Source organism: Microcebus murinus, chromosome 15, assembly GCF_040939455.1.
Source record: "Microcebus murinus isolate Inina chromosome 15, M.murinus_Inina_mat1.0, whole genome shotgun sequence".
Taxonomy (NCBI): Eukaryota; Metazoa; Chordata; class Mammalia; order Primates; family Cheirogaleidae; genus Microcebus; species Microcebus murinus.
Window position 1 is genome coordinate 4825001 of NC_134118.1, and position 21063 is coordinate 4846063.

A 21063-nucleotide genomic window follows, 5' to 3' on the forward strand; every position below is an offset into this window, starting at 1 on the left:
TAGATGAAGAGTGGGGACCAGTTTCTATGTTCACGCACACCTCTAAGCTCTAGGGGAGGCCGGGGCACAGGTTCACCCCTCTCAGGAACTTTCTCGCTGTCTTGTCAGTGGCCGCACCCGGACGGACCCTCAGACTCCCGCCTCTCGGCCAGCAGCGCGCAGAGCGGGCCGCGGCGGGCTCCCGGCTCACAGGTAGGCCGCGCCCTCGCCCTGCCTGCCCAGTGGGGCGTCCCTCACTCCCTCACCGGTGTGCTGGGCCAACAGCAGAAACACCCTGAACCACGCCCTCCCTCTAGATCTTTCCTGTGCTTGGATCCCTTTGACAGTCTGGTGAAGCTTATGAACCCCTTCGTAGAATAATGTTTTTAAGTTAATAAAATAAACAATTCAGAATTACAAAGGAAACCAATTATATTGAAACGAGGTTATCTAAATCATTTTAAAATCTGTACGCTAATAATAACTCTTTTTTACAAACCACTTTATCAGGATAGAATTGACATACAAAAAGCTGTACATATGTAATGTATACAACTTAATGAGTTTGGAGATAAGCACCCCCTCTCGAAAACATCACCACAATCTGTATAATGAACATATCCATCGCCCCCAAAAGTTTCCTCCCACCCTCTTTATTTCTGTGTTTACTTCTTTTATTTGTGTGTGTGATGAGAGCACTTAACATCTAAGCTCTACCCTCTTAGCAAGTTATTTTTGGTATGTTATAGCACAACTTATATATTTCAAATGGACAAAATATATCATTTACAGTATCTTAAGATAAATTGCCTTTGAATCGGAGCTTCCTTTCCAGTACTTGGAAGTCTGTTAAGATGTATCTAGAACATTTACCACCATGGAAAGTGAAGACTGCCTAAAAGTTGAATAGGGGAAAAGCCGAAGAGCCTGTGGTTTTTGTTGCCGATTAATTGCTTGTAAGACTATCCTCCAGGTGGCTGAGGGAGTTTCATGTTTTCTTTAGGCATCATTAGGCTCGGAAACTTTTGCAGGACAAATTTGATGCTGTGTGAATTCTGACGTCTTGCTAGCACTGATATGGCTCCTAGGTCAACCACTCCATTAGAACGATTAACTCCACTCATCTTAATTTTTGTTACTATTCTTACAAAGGTGGGGTGCTTCTGGGTATTTAGGTCCACATTCTATTTTAAGGCTGTATATTTGGTTTTTATAAATTGTTCTTGGAGGCCCAATTATCATCGCTGTCCATCTTATGTCATGTCTCTGTCGTCTCCTAACCCCCAGCCAACTGTGCCATCTGCTACTCCTTTTGGGCCTTCTCTGAGTTCTTCCAACAGCAGAAATTACAAGGGACTTTTACTCCCAAGCCCTTGGTGGCTGCCATCTTGTGTTGCCGTCGCTCAAAGTCTGGCCTCTTCTTCATCCCCAGCCCATCCCCTGGCCCTCTAAATTATTTTTGTATTTGTGTATGTTTATTATTTTAGAGATAGGTCTTGCTATATTGCCCAAACTGGTCTTGAACTCCTGGCCTCAAGCAATCATCCCACCTCAGCCTCCCAAAGTGCTGGGATTTCAGGCGTGAGCCACCAGACCTGACCTAAGCAAGTTTCTAAGTATGCAATAAAGTACTGGCAACTGCAGACACTATGTTATATGGTAGATCTCTAGAGCTTATTCATCTTATATAAAGTGAAACTTAGTGCCTTTTGACCAGTACCTCCCACATCCCCCTCCCCCAACCCCTGGCAACCACCATTCCATTCTCTGCTTCTATGTTTGACTATTTCTGATTCCTCATATAAGTGAGATGATGCCATATTTGTCCTTCTGTGTCTGCCTTATGTCACTTAGATGATGCTTTATTGGCACAATATATAACAAGTTGTAACCATAATTTCTAAGTAGTGATGAGCATAAATGATATTTGAGGCATTGGCAGCAACTGGATGTGATATGAAAACACCTGTGTTTTCTGTCAGTGACAAGTTACAGTTGTTGCTAATACTACTGGAGTTTGTTGCCTATGTTCATGCTCAAAGGAAATGCTACATTTTGGCAGAGGATAGTGAAGGATGGAATGTTTTTCCCATCCACGTTCATGAATCTCCTGAATTCTATCACAACCCCTATGGACAGATGAAGAACACCTGCCCTGGACAAATTCTCCCACAGCCTTTCTGGCCTCTGCTCATATAGGTCAGGAGGGCACAGGGGAGGTGGCTACAGGGCCGGTTTGGTAGCCTCTTGGTGAGGTTTGCAGGATCACCTAGCAACTTCCTTAGGAGTGGAGGGAAATTAAAGCAAATAGTCCTCAGCTTTGGGATAAGCACGTCTGAGACGACAGAACAAGTCCACTAAATGACCAGTTGTTTTGAATTCTATTTGTGCGTTACCTTCATGACAATATATGGAACTGATAACGGAGAAACCGTTAACAGTGGCTACCTCTGTGGAGTAGAGATGAAGATTGGGAAGAAGAGAGGGGAGTTTCTTTTCATGTTACTGTACTGTCTAAAAAAATTTTTAATCAAAAATCTTGTTTATATGATGAAAAACAAATTTTAAAGAAAACTTTCTAAAGGGAACGATATGTGCAACAGGAATTAAAACATACTCAAAACTGCAATTATTAAAATAGTATGATATTGCAAGAGAACAGAGAATAGATGAAACAAATTGGGAGTCCAAAAATAAATTTATCCATGAGAAGTTTAACAAAAAAGAAAAAGAAAAAAAAGAAACTATATGTGACTTTAACTGATCCGAGGCAAGTAAAGGCTTTCTAAAGTAAAGTAAAGGCATTCTAAGCATTAAAATAATAGGAGAAATAATGGGGGGAATCGATAGATTTGATTGCACAAAAAAGTATGTCACAGATAAAATAAAAGAGAAAAATGACAAATCTGAAGAAATATTTGCAACAAAAATTACAGAAAAAACAGCTAATAGACTTATATTATGAAGCAGTCTTTTTTTTTCGTTTCTTTCTGCTGTTTTTTTATTTCAGCACATGATGGGGGTACAAATGTTTAGGTTACATTTATTGCCTTTGCCCCACCAGAATCAGAGCTTCAAGCATGTCCATCCCTCAGCCTGTGCACACCATACCCATTAGGTGTGAATATACCCATCCCTTCCTGCCCCCTTCCATCTGCCTAAGACTCAATAAATGCTATTACTGTATGTGCGCTTAAGTGTTGATCAGTTAAAACCAATTAATGTTGAGTTCATGTGATGCTTATTTTTCCATTCTTTTAACAGTTCACTTAGTAGAATGGGCTCTAGCTCTATCCAGGATAATAAAAGAGGTGCTATATCACCACTGTTTTTTGTGGCTGAGCAGAACTCCATGATATACATATACCACATTTTATTAATCAACTCATGTACTGATGGGCACTTGAGTTGTTTCCACATATTTGCAATTGTGAATTGTGCTGCTATATACATTCAAGTGCAGATGTCTTTTTTATACAGTGTCTTTTGTTCTTTGGGGTAGATGCCCAGTAATGGGATCGCTGGATCAAATGGTAGATGTACTTGTATCTCTTTGAGATATCTCCATATTACTTTCCACAGAGGCTGAACTAGTTTGCAGTCCCACCCGCAGTGTCTGAGGGTTCCTATCTCTCCGCATCCATGCCAACATTTATTGTTTTGGGACTTTTTGATAAAGATGAAGCAATCTTATAAGGCGATAAGAAAAGCAGTAACGTGCTATAAATAGCTGCGTTTAACTCTTCAGTACCCTTCTTGCTGTCGTAATTCTACCATATTCATCTCCAGGGAAAAACTGAGCCACAAGAGAGAAAGAGAGAGGATCTTAAATACATAGATCAGATCCCCAGAATCAATGATGGCCAAGGCCACTTCCTCCCTTCTGTGGTGCAAGTTCAGCTGAAGTTTGGTCACTGGGCGCTGATGCTTCAAGCCAGATATGGCTTGGAGGATCCTTGACCAAATGGACCTGAATTTCTACCCTCGAATGAAAATGAGCTAACCTCAGATTCTCCATCCTAGGATGCACCTAGGGATAGGTGATATCCTCCACAATAATGGACAGAAAAATTGCTTGAGAAATAAACTATTATGCATGTTTGCACCTGGGCTCCTGGAACACAGCAGCGTGCCACATGGGAAACAGCCTGGCCTTTGGAGACCAAACTTGGATTAAAGTCTTGGCTCTGCTGCCTTTTACTACCAATGCAAGTCACCTATCTACATTCTGGTTTTCCTGTCTATGAAATAGGAATAATGCCTACACCATAAGGTTATCGTGAGGGGAAAGATAATATATGAGACTCTTACCTTACACCATACACACAGAAAGACTTTAGAAGATTTTTTTGAAAAAAAAAATAACTGCTTAAATAAAACATTTAAACTTTTAGAAATATAAGATAATATCTTTATGACCTTATAATAGGAAAGGATTTTTTTTTTTTGACAAAGAAAGACATTCATTAATGCCTTTACATATGTGTCAGGAAGCAGGATGGTATCACTGTTATTTAAAGCTCTTAACCACAGGAGGGAAATGCAGCTAATTCCTAACAAACATCCTTTTTATCCAGTCTCACTGTAGCTTTTCCAAGCACATCAATGGCATTATGTCTGTATTACCAAGATTGGTATCACAACATATAAGGCATGTTTTATCCTAAAAGCTCAATGACTAATGTCCTTCACATGCTTCTCACAATTGGAATTTAGAAGCTACTTCCATCCAGAATGACTCAAGACAAAATTTGTCAAAACTCATGGATATGTATGGCAAATTAGGAAAGGATTTCTTAAGTAAGGCCCCAAAAGGACAAATGTTAAAATATATATATATACATATTTACATATATATGTAAATTGAACTACATCAAAGTTAAAAATTTCAATACAATAACAGACATCTTAGAAAAAGCAAAAGGACAAATCAAAGCCTAGAAGAAAATATTTGTAGTACATAAAAGAAGCAAAGCATTAGTATATGGAACATAATAAAATTCTCTAAAACTTTTTAAAGAATATACAATAGAAAAATAAGCAAATGATATGTACAATAATTCACAGAAGAAATTGCTATGATCAACAACTATAGGAAAAGATATACAACTTCACCACAAACATGGAAATGGAAATACACCCACATTTTATTCCTATAAGATTAAAAAAACCTTAAAATTCTGATAAAACCAAGTGTTAGAAAGGATTGTGGAGAACCAAGGATTCACACACACCACTAGTGGGAATGTAAATTGATTTAATCACTTTGGAAAACAACTTGGCATTATACAATAAAGTAAAAAAATGGGCGCAAACGCCAATCGAACAATTCTACTTCTGAAGAAATACTTGCACATGTGTGCAAAGAGACAAAAATGTTTACTGTAGTGTTGCTTTCTAGTAAAGATTAACTGGAACCAACTCAAATGTCTGTCTATAGAAGGATCGGTAAATAAATTACAAAGGAACACTACACACAAGTTAAAATAAATTAACCAGATTTATATGTAACAACATCAAAGACTTATAAAAAATATAATATTGAGTTAAAAAATGCTGCAAATAGTTTTATACAGTATGATGCCATTTATGTAAAGATTCTTAAATACCCAAAGCAGCACTAAGCATTATTTACAGATGCGTATCTGTATAGTAAAAATATGAGGTATGAAAAGGTGGTCCAGATACATACCAAATTTCTGATGGAAAGGAAGTTGAGAAGGAAACATAGGAGAATTGTTGCTGTGCTTTTCTATACTTTTTAAAAAATGTTTCTCAAAGCAATTAAATGTAAAATTACTAAGGAATGTACATAACTTTTATTATGTACTTACTAAATTATAACTATTTTTGAAGTTATCTATATGTGTAGGTAAATAAAATGTGCTTTGTTCCTGTGTCCCAACCACACCCACCTGGTGCTTATCCCTATCCTGCACGCTCGACTGCAGCAGGCTCAGTGCTTTGTAGAACAACATGACATCAGGGTAGAGCCTCTGGTTAAGCCTGTGGTTCTCAACTGGGGGCAATTTTTACGCCCAGGGGACACTTGGCAATGTCTGGAGACATTTTAGTTGTCACAACTGGGGTGGAGGGCATTGCTACTAGAATGTAGAGGGTAGGGGTCAGGGACGCTGCTGAACGCCCTACAACGCACAGGACAGTCCCACCACAAAGGATTATCTGATGCAAAATGTCAGTAGGGCTGAGGTTGAGAAACCCAATGTAAGCTCATAGAAAATAAAATAAATATCCGTTGAATTGAATGTAATACACAAAATTTGACTACTTTTTTAATGAGTCCTTTTACTAAATTATCAGCCAACTGAAACCACCCTTTCGTTCTGACACTGGACACTGGGCGAGGCCAGACAGTGTTGAGATAGAGCTGCTCTCACCCGACCGCAGCCTCTCCTCCCTCTGTACCCACAGTAGGCAGAATGTCTCCTGCAAGAGGGGCACGTACTCTATAATCACTCTGACTGGACAACACTTCATGGACTTTTTTCCAATCTTCAAAATTTATCAGACTTGCATCGTAATTCAGGCTAACCCTGGCTATTTCCAAAGCTAAAGGAAGCACAACATAAGTATTTATTTTCAACCTCCCAGGAATTAGTTCAGCTGATCTGTGGACCAGACCTCAAATCCACACCATTAAATCACCTGCTCCATATTCTTGATCAAGTTCAATTGGCCAGACCACGCATGGAGAGTCTGTCAATCATGATTACATTCAGTTTCATATCAGAGAAACCCAAAATACAATAGCTTACATAAGATTGAACTTTATTTGTTTGTCAGTTAAAAGAAATTTAGAGCTAGACAATCCAGGGCTGGTTTGGCAGCTCCATGGCATCATCACATTTCTCTGCGTTCTCTGAGGCCTCATTCTCACGGTTCAAGATGGTGGTAGAAGTTCCACCAGAACATCCACATTTCCACATTCAAACCAGCGAGGTGGAGAAGGGGGAAGGGCATGCCCAGTACCTCTAGGGAATTCCTTGCAACACAACTGCATTTATCTCATTGGCCAGAATTTAATTACCTGGTCACGCCTAATGGTAAAGGAAGCAGGGAAAGACACATTTCTAGCTTGGCAGGATTTCTTTATTAAAGGGGAAGAGTAGATTTTGGAAGGCAGTTAGTAAGTTTCCACTGCAGTCTGCTCTTCTGGCTCCCCACATACCCATGAATACTCTTCTTCCCCTGTAAAGACCCACGGGCCTCCTTCTGCAGAGCAGACAAGCCCAAAGACAAGCCAGTCAGCGCATCTCACTCAAGCCCAGGACCTCTAGGTGATGTGCAGTCTTCACAATCACGTCCAACGTGGCTCCTCACGGTCTGGTAATTTGTAAACCAAAAAATGTTGTCTGCATTTACACGTGAGATACTTGCTGGAGTAGGAGCAGAGTAACCACGATAAAAACTCCCATTACAGAAAGGGGCAAAGAGAATATGACAGATATTGCTCCACTAATGACCAAATCCTGCTGGATAGGAGTGGCAAAGTTTCCCTTTGCTGGCAGCGGAGGGTGTTTCTGGAGGAAGTCTCTTGTCCACTGCCCCCCAAACCTTTGGCTTTGCCCTCTGCGACGTTCTTCCTCATCCACTTCCCTCCATGGCCATAACAGAGCCACAGGCACTAGACGATATGACCATCTGGAAGCGGCATGGTTTCCACAGCCAATTACTTGCTTATGCAGGCACCGGTTCCCGGGGATTCTTTTGAAAGTTGAATAATCAGAAGGTTTTGCAGGCCAAGCTTGAAGCTTATGCCCAAAAGTAGTAAGTTTCCATCCAATCTCTTAACTTCCAGTCGGTTCCAAGTGTGAGTTACTATAGCCTAACACTGTGTCTGGAAGCGCTCCTTAAGCCTAATGGCACCAATCTTTTATTTACAGCTCTTTACGTTCTGCCCATGCCTTGGCCTGGCTGCCTTGAGACAGTCTGAAACAAAGAAGAAAAAGTTGGGTGGGATGGCAACACCCTTAATTTGATCTTTGCAGCTGGGCTTGTTTCCACTGGCTGGCAGCGAGCAAATGCAGGGAAGATGCTTGGAAAGTCTTGGGCCACATCCTTACTATCTGCAAAGGCTGGGTGGGCTGGTAGTCACCATAATTAGTTGGATTTTTCATACCTGCAAGACTCCCAATTACAGGACTCATAGTCGATTTAGATCGCAGACAGAGACTGTCCTTTACAAAGCAAGGTCTCCTTCTGTCTCTGTTGGCAGGCAGGATAGCTCCAGACAAGTTCATGTCTTTATTGCAGAAGTTAGCTACAAGCCAAAAGATGCAACCAATACACACCAAAATTTTACATCTCCAGCCTCTTCCCCTGGCGATCCCTTCAGTTAGCATGTTGTTTGCTTTATATGACACAGGAAGTGGCAATGTGATCAAATGTTTTGCTGCAGCATAACAAGCTATTAATTGTCTAGCTAATGATAGCCACCCCTTCACAGCTCCCTACCTGACCTTCTCCACTAAGCCAATGACACAATTTGATTTTATTGCTTTCTATCATCCAACTCCCAGGTGGCGAATGTCATATTGATTAGTATAAGGTTTAGCTGCATAAAACAGAAAAATGCAAAATAATAGTGGTTTAAGTGTTGAACAAGGTGACTTCTCAGATGTGTAATGTGACACAAAACACATTTTTATTATTACACTTCCTAGTAATAACTTGTACCTGAGAGTTTATGACTTAGATGAAACACCCAGGAGTGAGTGTGGTGATAGTTCCTTTTTCCTATAGAGCTTGTAAGCCTTTTCTCCAGTTGGAACAGGATTTAAGATAACGTTTCTCATAAGGAGAGATCCAAAGATTTTATGATAATGTCGACTAATTCCTGACTCAGAAGTCAGCAGAGGCCAGCGACAGCAGGGCGGGGACCGTAATCATGGCTGCAAGGTGGGGTGGGAGATGGGAGTTGGGAAGGAGAGCCTGGAGGGACTCCACCCATTTGGGCCCTCAGTCCACATTCTGACTATACGATTGCTAACTTATGATAGAGAAAGACAGATACACATTGAAATAAAAAAGTTCAGAGTCCTACTGCCATTGATCATTATAAAAACCAACATTTTTTGTCACTATGTGCCAGGAAATATACTAAATTCTTTACATACCTTAACTAATCTTCAAAAACATAATGAGGTAGAGACTGCTATGATCTCCATTTTACAGATGAAGAAACTGAGGTTTAAAGCAGTTAAATAATTTACTCAAGATCAAAGCAGATGGCAGAGCCAAGACTTGAACTTGGGGCTCTCAGAGACCAAAGCTAATCTCTTAACCACTATGGTATATTGTCTATAATGGCAGATTGTGGGTTTTTGTTTTTTCAATAGTGTTAACTATTTAGCACTAGACAATTATTCATCACCTGCACCATCAGTCTGGTTTCATCGTGAGGAAAGTTACCCCAACCATACATTCACAATTGTTATTTTTTTTTTTTTTGAGACAGAGTCTTGCTTTGTTGCCCAGGCTAGAGTGAGTGCGGTGGCATCAGCTTAGCTCACAGCAACCTCAAACTCTTGGGCTCAAGCGATCCTCCTGCCTCAGCCTCCTGAGTGTCTGGGACTACAGGCATGCGCCACCATGCCCGGCTAATTTTTTCTATATATATACTAGTTGGCCAATTAATTTCTTTCTATTTTTAGTAGAGACAGGGTCTCGCTCTTACTCAGGCTGGTTTTGAACTCCTGAACTCGAGCAATCTGCCCGCCTCGGCCTCCCAGAGTGCTAGGATTACAGGCGTGAGCCACTGCGCCCAGCCCACAATTGTTATTTTTAAGCTGCATATTACGGTCTTTATGAGCAGAAAAGGGGGGTTAGCATTTAGAAAGGAAAGAGGTTAGCATTTAGAAAAATGAAAAACTAGACCAAGTATGATTTGAAGATCTTTCATTCTTCTCTCAGAAAATCCCCTTCCTACTTTCCCTCCTTTCTTTCATCAAATACCGAGTGTCTGCTCTGTACCAAGTATGGCACTTACGACTGGAAATGTCACGGAGGTGAAAGCCCAGCTCTGCATTCAGTGTGCAGGGAGTCCAGTGCTGGTGGGGGCAGCTCAGGGGCAGTGTCGGCACGCACAGGCACGTGGCGCCCCGTCTCGTGGGAGAACAGCTTCCTTTCAATGATAACCAAGCTGAGACTTAGAAGGCTACATAGAAGCTAACCAAGCCTGGGGAGGATAGGAAGGCAATCCCAGCAGAGAACACAGCACGTGTAAAGGCTCAGAGCAGAGAAAGCACGTGTTCAGGGCGCTGTTGTGTGTAACGAGAATTTGGGAGCCGCTGGTAGGGATGTGACGAAAGTCAGCCTGAAGGCCCCTGCATGCCACACTAACCAGCATGGACTCGATCCTACGGAGATGCAATGGTAGACAGAAGTGCAACACATTAGATTTGTGCCTTAGACACTTCATTCTAGCTGCAGGGTAGAGGGCAGTTTGAGAGATGACTTTAACGAAGGCGATCTGTCAAGGCAAGGCAGTCTTGAAACAGAGTTCACCAGAACTGAGGCACAACAACGGGAGTGGACAGACATGGAGAGACTGGAATGCTGCCAAGGAGGGGAAGTGACCAGAGCTTGGAGTGAAATTAAGCACGATGGGAGAGAGGAGGAGGAGGAGGAGGAAGAGATGGCGGAAAAGGAGGAGTCGTCGTGGTCAAGTCCAATGCCCAGGTTTCTGGCTTGGGAAATTAGGTGGGTGAGTGGGACCAGAAACAGGGAGGAGAGGAGCAGGTTTGGGGACAGGTTAATATCAAATAGAGGCTATAGGACTCTGCAGTTCATAGGAGAGATCCGGGCTGGAGAAGGAGGCGTGGGGTTGTTGGCACAGAGAGTAATTGGAGCCGGAGGAAGGGTAAGATTTTCCCAGAGGAGTGTGGTTGGCTTCCGCCCCTGCGCTGCGCAGCACACACTGGCCGGGCCTCCCGGCAGGGCTGGCCCCTCACACTATCTATTCTTTGGGGTCTCAACCCACACTTGGGAGAATTGCCCTGCTCTCCAGCCAAGATTAGTTCTGTGTCCTTTTTTGTTAGGGTCTCTCTCCTAGCATTTAATGCGCTTCTTGGCATTAAATGATTTAATGCTAAAAATCTGTAGGCATGAATGGACTATTACACAATACATTTCTGCATTTTAATTGAAGAGAATTTATAGGATTTGAATCCATAGAAACCTCAGAGGGTCTTCTTTCCTGTGTGCATGCATTTATGTTGGTATGTTGTTATTGCAGGGTGACCACTCCTGCCACAATAACTCTCATTCTCTCAACCGTATATTTTCTAAAAATCAAGTATTTGCTTTTTTTCCTTTGAATGGATAGGTATAAATCACCTTCCCAAGTCCTAATCCTTTTTATCTTAGAGAACGTGTACAAGCATTTAGCACGTTTATTTCTCTATAGTAATGGACAGCTCAGACTGTGGCTGCGTTAGCACAGAACACAGACAAAAGAGAATTGAAATGTGTGTATGTTTCTCACCAATGCGAGGCTCCTGAGTCAGGGACACCTGGCAGTGGGTGGCAGAGAGGAAACAACTGTGAGGTCAAATGCCAACGGCCCAGGGAAGCTTTCCCACAGGAATCACGGGAGCTCCTTCCCCGTGTTCCCATAGCAGTGTGGAATCATCCTACGGCACCGTAATTCTTTTGTTTACGAGTCTGTCTTTCCTCCTGTGCTGTAAGTTCCAAGGAGAAATGTCATGTCATCTACCTTTTTACTCCCAGTGCCTGTGCCTTAGCACGGCGCTGCGTAGGGCAGGTGTTTGAGGAATAGCTAGTGAGCAAATGAGTGAATGAATGAATCTGCAGCCATGGAGGCCATTCACAGGACAGGCAGCTTCTTGAAACCCCAAGTCACACAGGCAGATTTTCCAGGGGATACAAGATTCCCATCACACCCTCTTCCCCCCGGGGAAAAGCATGAAGAGTATGTAATGACTAATGACACAGGTCATGTGGCAAGTGTCTAATTGGTGGAGTGTGAGAAAGAAAGAGTTCTGAGGGAATGAAAATAGAAATCGCTGGCTAGAACTGGGATGGGAGCGCCGCGGGAGCACCATGCCTGGGGGCGCGGGCGGCCGGGAAGTCAGGGTCATGAACGGAGGAACAGACACGGTGCAGGGCGGGGGTGGGGGGGTGTGACCAGAAAAGGAAGACGGATGTGGTTGGATGGAAAGATTGATGGCAAAGAAATGAAAAACAAATTTTAATAAAAGAAAAAATAAAGAAGGGAAATCTTGGCAAACTAAAGCTAGAGATGGAAGAGAGAAAGGTAAAAACGGAAAATGTGCAAAAAGCCAAGAAATCTCTTGGCTTATAATTACCCATCCCTAAAGGCTTCTACAGTTTTATTCCCTCTGCTATTCAAAGCTTTCCTAAAAATTCTTCTCTTCCTAGAAGTCTTTAACAGCAGAGGAGAGAGCATCGTAACTCCTATAATAGAACCGTAAGACTAGGGCCCTCAGCGGTCTCTGAGCTCCCTCACTTCACACCCGAGGAACTGAGGGCCAGAGGACGGAAGTAACTTCCCTGCACACACACTGTTACATCATTTTGGAGCCTGAGCCAAAATCACAGTCTATATTTCCAGAACAGTGTTCATTCCAATAGATTTCTGTTTCCTGCTCCCATTTCTCCTAACAGATGACAGTCTGGGAAACTGAAAAAAAAAAAAAAGTCGATTTTTAAAAAGTGAGTCAATAAACATTTCTATGTGAAGGAATAAGCAGTAGGCCTGGGAGGCAGGGGCTGTGCTGTGGTTGCTTTTGCACTTGTAGGACCTAGCCCAGAGCCTTGCACACCGTGGCTCTCAGCAGCGTTGTGTTTGGGTGGTTGGATGGATGTGCTGTACTAGGGCCGCCACCGATACTCAGTTAAGTAGACTTGCAATGTTTTCTGCTCTAAGAGGTATCTGAATCCAACCTGTATCACATATGGGCAATATCCCAAATTGTTTTAAAGAATGTTCCATAAATATTAATCTAGTGAGTAAATGAGATTAGCAACATTCTCAAAAAGTTATCCTCTCATTAGAAACCTAGGACATGGACTTAAGTAGACATGATTAGCAGTACAGAAACTGTGTTAAATGCCTGATGACTATACACACAGTATGGGCTATTGGTAGAGTGATTCTATAATTTATTTTCTAAATTGGGTTTCCTTTGAGAGCTAAAGGGGGCCTCGTTAATACACCTAGACAATAGGAACCACATGGGCCATATGGTCAAGAGAGGGAGTTCAAATGAGAGGGCAGATTTTCCATGTGCTGGGCAGGCCTCGGGACCTTGGCACATGCTATCCATATGATTTGGAACACTGCTCTTCTGATTCCTATTAGGTAACTGGTACTTAGTCTTCATAAAATTAATAAGCATGGGCCAGGCACAGTGGCTCATGCCTGTAATATCAGCACTTTGAGAGGCCAAGGCAGGAGGATTGCTTGATGCCAGGAGTTCAAGACCAGTCAGAAGAACATAGCAAGAACCCAGCTATACCAAAAATACAAAAAATAATTAACCTAGTGTGGTGGCACATGCTTGTAGTCCCAGCTACTGGGGAGGCTGAGGCAAGGCTGAGGCTGAGGCTGATCGCTTGAGCCAGGAGTTTGAGGTTGTTGTGAGCTATGATGACATTATTGCATTCCAGTCTGGGGGACAGAAAGAGACTACATCTCTAAAATAAAAAAAAAATTAATAAGTATGATGTATTTAAATAAGTACAAAAAGTGTATGTAAGTGTTAAAGGCTAGAAAAAGAATTAAAGGAAGATTCTGTACATGCTGTAAGTTTACAGACAGGAGTTTGTTATCTCATTAAAAAATCAGACAGGTCTTTCTAGAGTTTTCAATTCTAGATATTTGGTTTTGAGTAAAATGTCCTTTTTAATGGTTTAGTGAAGGTAGCCCAGAATTTATTTTTAAATGCTAGAAATGTCGCTAATAAAGGTGGGTTTATATACTTGCTACACAAAGTGTAGTCCGTGGAACAGTCAGCAACGCCCCCCTCGCCCCCCATCTGATAGAAATGCAGGCTCTCAGGCCCGCCTTTTAGTGGGATCCTCGAGTCATTTTTAGGCACACGAAAGTTGGAGAAGCAGTGATCTATACCACATTAATTCTTTCAAAAGTGTAAAATGTATTTAAACACATAAATATACTTTTCCTACTTTGCTCCTATCCCCCCTAACACACTGTATTCAAAGAGGCTTCCTTTTGCCTTTAAGCCATTGAAGTGTCTAGGCTGTAGCGGCGAGGAGGAGGAGGCCCATTGTTTACCCAGCGAGCAGCAAAGCGGGAGGGAGCCCCGCGTTCCCACAGCGCGCTCCCCGCGCAGGGTGGCGGCGGGAACGAGCTCACGTCCACGTGGTAAGCTGCTGCGCTCTGGGACAGGCCAGCTGTCCACTCCATCCAGCCACTTTTGTTTTTAGAACTTCTCCCAGGAGGAGGAAACGAAAGTGCGAGAAAAAGAAACCATGCTCGGAAATGCAAACCATCCCAGGAAATCGGGACGGAAGGCTTTGCCTTTCTCGAGTCGGAGGAGCGTGAGCGCGCGCGGGGCCTCGCCGGGCGGGGCGGCGGCCTCCCGGGTCCCGACGCGGGCCGCTGCGCACGCCACCCGGCGAGCCCGTCCCTGGAGGACGGGGCAGCAGGGGCGAGTCCGGGGCGCCTAGCGCGGGCGGCAGGCCTTTCCGGGAGACTCCTGCGCGCCCTAGCATTCGTGGCCTGTCGCGAGCTCCGGGAACCCCGCAGAGAGGGGCGGTGCGCCCCGTGCGCCCGGCGGCCGGCTCCCTTCCCTCCCGCGGCGGCCGCGAGCTCCACGGAAAGGCCTCCCGTGGCTCCTGGGGCTGCAGGCCATTGTCTTGGTCTCTTTTGCCTGCTGGCTTGACGACTTTAAACATTTACATTTCTGAACTTGTGCTTTAACAGGCTTTGCTCGTAACCTGGGGAGGGAGTTAGAACGCGGACGATTTAGGTGCCCAGCCCGGCCGAATCAGGCTGGCACTGCCGGAGCGCCCTCCTGGGGCTCCCCTGGCAAAGCCGACCCCCAGCCTCCTGGGGTTCTGCGGTCCGAAAGGACGCGCGAGCGCCGCGGCAATCCAGTCCATCATCCCGAGAGGCCAGACACGAAGAAAGTTCCTATCGAAAGTCGGGGAATCTTAGCCCTCAAAGAGAGTTCAGAGCCCGCGCCTCCCTCTTTGGCCCTTGTGGGTAACGTGGGGGTGCCCCCTGCGCTCCCCCACACCTGGCGTGAGGACCTCGCCAGACAAGATGGGAGTCTGTACTTGAAAACTCTTTCATGTCTGCAAACAAAAATTACATATATGATCTTTATTATTATTATTATTTATTTTTTTTTTGAGACAGAGTCTCACTTTGCTGTCCAGGCTAGAGTGAGTGCCGTGGCGTCAGCCTAGCTCACAGCAACCTCAATCTCCTGGGCTCAGCGATCCTCCTGCCTCAGCCTCCCAAGTAGTTGGGACTACAGGCATGCACCACTATGCCCGGCTAATTTTTTCTATGTATTTTAGTTGTCCAATTAATTTCTTTCTATTTTTTTTAGTAGAGACAGGGTCTCGCTCATGCTCAGGCTGGTTTCGAACTCCTAACCTTGAGTGATCCGCCCGCCTCGGCCTCCCAGAGTGCTAGGATTACAGGCGTGAAGCCACCGCGCCCGGCCTATTATTATTTTAAATGAGAAGATAGGCTCACGGGAGTCAGGTGGTGACTAGACAGGAGCTCGCTGAGGGGTGCCCACCCACCGCGTGCTAAACCTGAGCAGGTAGTTCTGCTGCGAGAACTTGGTCCTTCCTCGGGCCAGCTTGGGCAGGCGTGTGCCCTCCGTGATGACACAGCTCGCCGGCACGCGGCTCGCACTCTCAGAGAATGCAAATGTGGACGCCTTGCTCTCCGGCCCCTTAGCAAAATACTGATTCTTGAGAAATAATGTTTATGGAGAATGGCCTGAAGGTTATGCAAATTCTCCATTCTGCTGGATATCCTAAAATTTACCTTTGGATCAAACCTAATTGTCAGAGCCTTGTGTGTTTGGATCACGGGTATTTGCCTCCTTGTAGAGCTGACTTGACTGAATTGTGCTTATGTGAAGGGGTGCTATCAGACCAACTCTAGGAAATGCATTATAATATTTAACACAGGAATTTTATTGGTAGCCCAGTCTGATAGATTGTCAGATTCCTTTCTATGAGGACCCACAGGAGAAATTTCCCTGGATTTGAAGTTTCAGGAGAACCTTGGCTCCTACTAAACAACGTTCTTTTTGAGACAGAGTCTATGTCTCCCTGGGTAGAATGCAGTAGCGTCATTGTAGCTCGCTGCAACCTCAAATTCTTGGGCTCAAGCCATCCTCCTGCCTTGGCTTCCTGAGTAGCTGGGACTACAGGGGTGCACCACCATGCCTGGCTAATTTTTCTACTTTCAGTAGAGACAGGTCTTGTTCTTGCTCAGGCTGGTCTTGAACTCCATAGCTCAAGAGATCCTCCAGCCTCGGCCTTCCAGGGTGCTAGGATTAAAGACAGGAGCCACCATGCCCAGCACAACTTTTTATTTTATGAATAATAGTATTAACCTCATAACCAACAGTGCTTTTTTCCTCTTGCTCTAGCCTCTAGGAAACTTAGAGCCAAGTATGTTTGGCATCTTATCCTTGGCTTTAATTTTCTTACCCTTCTTTTCCCTTTAGCAATTTGTTTTATATTTTAATTGCCTATATTTTGTAAGTTAACTTAAAAAAAATTGTGATAACTTCATAAATTTCAATTGAATTGAGTCTCTGACTCATTTGCCGATAAAGCCTCAACTCAAAGTCTATAAGCCAAGTACTTCTAGCAGCTGGGTCTTGGGAAGGATGTTCTGCTTTGATTTTTCGGAGGCATTTATAAGTCATGAATGTAAACCAATCACATTTCCAAGTCCATGAGGCTGGCAAATTTTTATTTCTGAAGACATATTTAGCTCCATACGACCTCTTCAATTTATAGCCAGGCATTGAAGGGTAGGTAAAGTACTTGATCTTTGACATTTAGTTCTTGGACTCACCAACATGCAAAATAGTAAAATCTCATTCAGTTGAACTGTATCATTTAGATTTTGTGACAATTTGGACGAACAATGGTTGAATTTTACTCTTTGCTCTCTGAGTATATTAAACAAATGAGGAGTATAAATTGTAAGAAGGAATATTTGAATATTAAAGAGCATTTCCCAACAAGTTTTATTCCTATTTACATATTAACATGCCATTAGATAATCTCCATAATCTAGCACTGCTCTGACTGGTACTTTAATATGCCTATTACAAACTTTTCCTATTTCTTAAATTAATATTTGATTACTCTAATTTTTAAGAAAGTCTATCCTTGAATGTGATAAATATCTATACTTGGAAAATATCCTATAAATTAAATCATTTGTTAATATGATGTATGGCCTTTAAAATCATTCCAAATTCTTGAAATCCCTCTGAAATTTAAGTAATTTAATAATTTCTGCAACAATTGGAAATGTCTGCTTACTCTTTTCTTGAAATCACCACTCTCTTGAATTCTGTAATATTGCATTCTCTTTCTTCTCATTCCCTCTCTGATAAAGGCTTTGGCTTTCTTTACCCTACTTGCAAGCTAACAAGTTAAAGCCTTGCCTTGTTGAACATTTCCTCCTCCTCCTCACACCCCCTAACTTTGGGGATCCCCCAAAGTCAGCACATGTCCCTTGATGCTTGCTAGGATAACTTTAATGCTTTTTAAAGCATCAGCAGTCAGTCTTCACACAGCTCTCCCGTCCTGAATGTTCACTTGGGTTCCAACCTGTCACCTTAGGTTACCTGGTGGATACTTCCACTGACGCCCAGTTACTGACGATTCCTGCCAACTTTATTTGTTAATGTCATCGTAAGATTTAGCAATAACAATAAAAATCTCTTTTATTGATGGTGTACTATATGCTACAACAGGTATTTTAAAAACAAATCTCATTTAATCCTCTGAACCATCTTGCAGGTGGGTTTTTCCTCCTTCACTTTACCTGTTAGGAAACTGGAAATAAGAGAGGTAGAGAAACTTGCCCCAGGCTCACAGCGAGTAGATTGCAAAAATAAAATTTTGAACTCAAGGCCGGGGGGCGGATCTCTCACACCTGTAATCCTAGCACTATGGGAGGCTGAGGCAGGCGGATTGCTCGAGGTCAGGAGTTCGAAACCACCCTGAGCAAGAGCGAGACCCCATCTCTACTATAAATAGAAAGAAATTAATTGGCCAACTAATATATGTAGAAAAAATTAGCCAGGCATGGTGGTGCATGCCTGTAGTCCCAGCTACTTGGGAGGCTGAGGCAGAAGGATTGCTTGAGCCCAGGAGTTTGAGGTTGCTGTGAGCTAGTCTGACACCATGGCACTCTCTCTAGCCTGGGCAACAAAGCGAGACTCTGTCTCAAAAAAAAAAAAAGTGTTTTGAACTCAAGTCTGTCATGTTAAGCTGCCTCCCAAAAATCACATCTAAAATTAAATTATTTTCATTTTCTCCACAACGAACTTTTTCTTCTTGCCTCACTGTTTTTGCCTTTGCTACCATAATTCTCCTTAATACAGAAACTTGACGCTTTGGATATTTCTTTGCTTTTTCCCTCTTCCTTATCACACTTCCTATCAAATCTATCATTACGTCCTACAATATTGCTTCTTCCTCACTTTCCTTTCTTCCTTCCTCTACCCTTCCTTCCCATGCTTACTCACTGCTTTCTCCAATAAACCTCTGTCCTCTCTTTCTGCTTTCATTTCCTGTGTACACCCTCCTCCCCTGAATGGCCACTGAGGAACCTTCCAGGGGCAGCAGTTGCCCTGTCCTGTAGCTGACAAGAAGCCCTCAGCTGACCACAGTGGTTTAAGTCCTTGGCCCAACAGTCTCAGCTTTTCACATGTCAACCCCAACCTACTTACTGATTTTATCAGCCACTGCAGCCCAGCACGTGAGCTTCATTCCAATCTTCTGCTCTCATCACACTCCCTGGAATAGGCATTTGTCTTTCTGCCCTCTAAACTTTTGCTCACCCAGTCTTTCCTCTCTCGAAATAAATATCCTTCTCCTACCTCTTTCCCTTAAATTGTCCAACTCAAGTCTCTGAGTTGGCTCTGTGGTTTTTCCCTTCTGTTCACCTACTGTATTTATTATTTGCATTACTCATTTAGCACAATTATACATTGCCTTGTATTGTAATTAAAGTTCGTGTGTGTGTGTGTGTGTGTGTGTGTGTGTGTGTGTGTGTGTGTGTGTTTTGCCTCAGTCAGATTTTAAACTCCTGGAGGGCAAAGATAAATTTCAAACATTTTCTGCATCCTTTGGATGTTTGGAATGAGTTATCATGTAAATCATTCCACAAACACTTTAGTATTCAAAGAAAGCAAATTACTTTCATAGAGGCAACAGGGTATAATGAAAAGAACATAGGTTTTGGAATTAAGAAAATCTGAATTCCAGTGCAATCAGCTGTATGAATTCAGTCAATTTCAAATTTCTAATAACATGGGGTTACTTTTGTCACAGTTTAGCTTATTGTGATGTTCATAGCTTATTGTGAGAGCATTTAGCCCAATCTCTGGCATCCATGCGTACTGAAAAATAGAACTATTATGGTTATTTGATAACCAAACTGTGTTTCTAAGATCTGTGTGAGCATAAATGATTGGTTTGAGCCACCATTGTATCCATAACTGATTAACATGAATAAATGTGGAGAATATAAGCACTATTTTTAAAGAGTTTATAGCGTATTTCTATGTTTAGAAATATAAATTTAATGTTTAAATGGTTCTCATCTAAACCAATGGTTCCCAAACACAGGTCTGCAAAATAAGCAAGAAAAACACTATTATAGTAATTTTGTTTGGTGAAACTATATAATACAATTTAAAGATTATTCTGTATTTTGCAATTATGACTCTCCTTTTTGTGTAGGTTAAAATTCCTTTGTTTTATGAAACAATGGTGATAATAGATGGTAGAGGATCATGGTTGCTATTTTTGTTGTTACTTTAATGACTTCTTTTAATATAACAAAGTTGGCAAACCGATAATGATTTTCACAGTAGTTTTGAAAATGTTATAGATCCATTACCCCAAGTGCTTGGAAACCCTAATCTAACCCAAGCTCTTTGTTTTAAAGTTGGGAATTATTTGATTCACAGAGGTTAAATTATTTTTCCAACATCACATAACTCACTACTGCAGACTCAATGTGAGAATTCAACTCTATTAACTCTCAACGTAGAATATGCCTCATTCTAAAAGTGAAAAACTGTATTTTCTATCATACAAATGAAAAGAAGAATCTGGCCTGGCCAAGTGGCTCACATCTGTAATCCTAGCACTCTGGGAGGCCAAGGCGGCGGATTGCTTGAGCTCAGGAGTTTGAGACCAGAGTGAGCAAGAGCAACACCCAGTCTCTACTAAAAATAGAAAAAGTGGCACACACCTGTAGTCCCAGCTACTCAGGAGGCTAAGGCTGAGCCCAGGAGTTTGGGGTTGCTGTGAGCTAGATGACACCACTGCACTCTAGCTGGGTGACAGAGTAAGACTCTTTCAGAAAAAAAAAAATAGAATCTATTTTTCATGTGACTTTTGAAGAGAAGGCATTGTACAAATTTTATTCATCAATAATAAATTTATTAAATCCTCCCAAAGGATGGCTTTATCACTAAATGGAAGAAACTGGATTATAAACTACACCTCTTCAAAAGTTTTTTAAAAATAAGTTTTCTAAATTTTTTAATTTCATTTTTTTCTATTTCTTTTCAAATAAAATTAAGTTTTCATTAAAAATATCTTTCTGTGCATAAAAAACCTCTGGAAAATACAGAAATAAAGGAAGAAGGAATAAAAACTGTATAATTCCAGAGAATATCACTGTTGATAATTTAGCGTAGTTTCCACTAGATATTTTTCTATGTATATTTTTGCATAGTTGAAATTATACTACATATGTCTTTATATTTTCTGGTTCTTCATTTACATATTTATTTTAATTTTTAAAAAGTAAGTAATACAGTC

The 21063-nt window shown here is 42.3% G+C and overlaps 1 protein-coding gene across 1 annotated transcript in view; it reads left to right on the forward strand.

Moving 5' to 3' along the window:
• CDYL (chromodomain Y like) overlaps positions 1 to 21063 on the forward strand; it is a 250960-nt gene that overhangs the window by 24101 nt on the left and 205796 nt on the right. The window contains exon 4 of the mRNA XM_076010444.1: positions 109 to 192. Coding sequence (XP_075866559.1) covers positions 109 to 192 — 84 coding nt within the window. The remainder of the gene's footprint in view (positions 1 to 108; positions 193 to 21063) is intronic.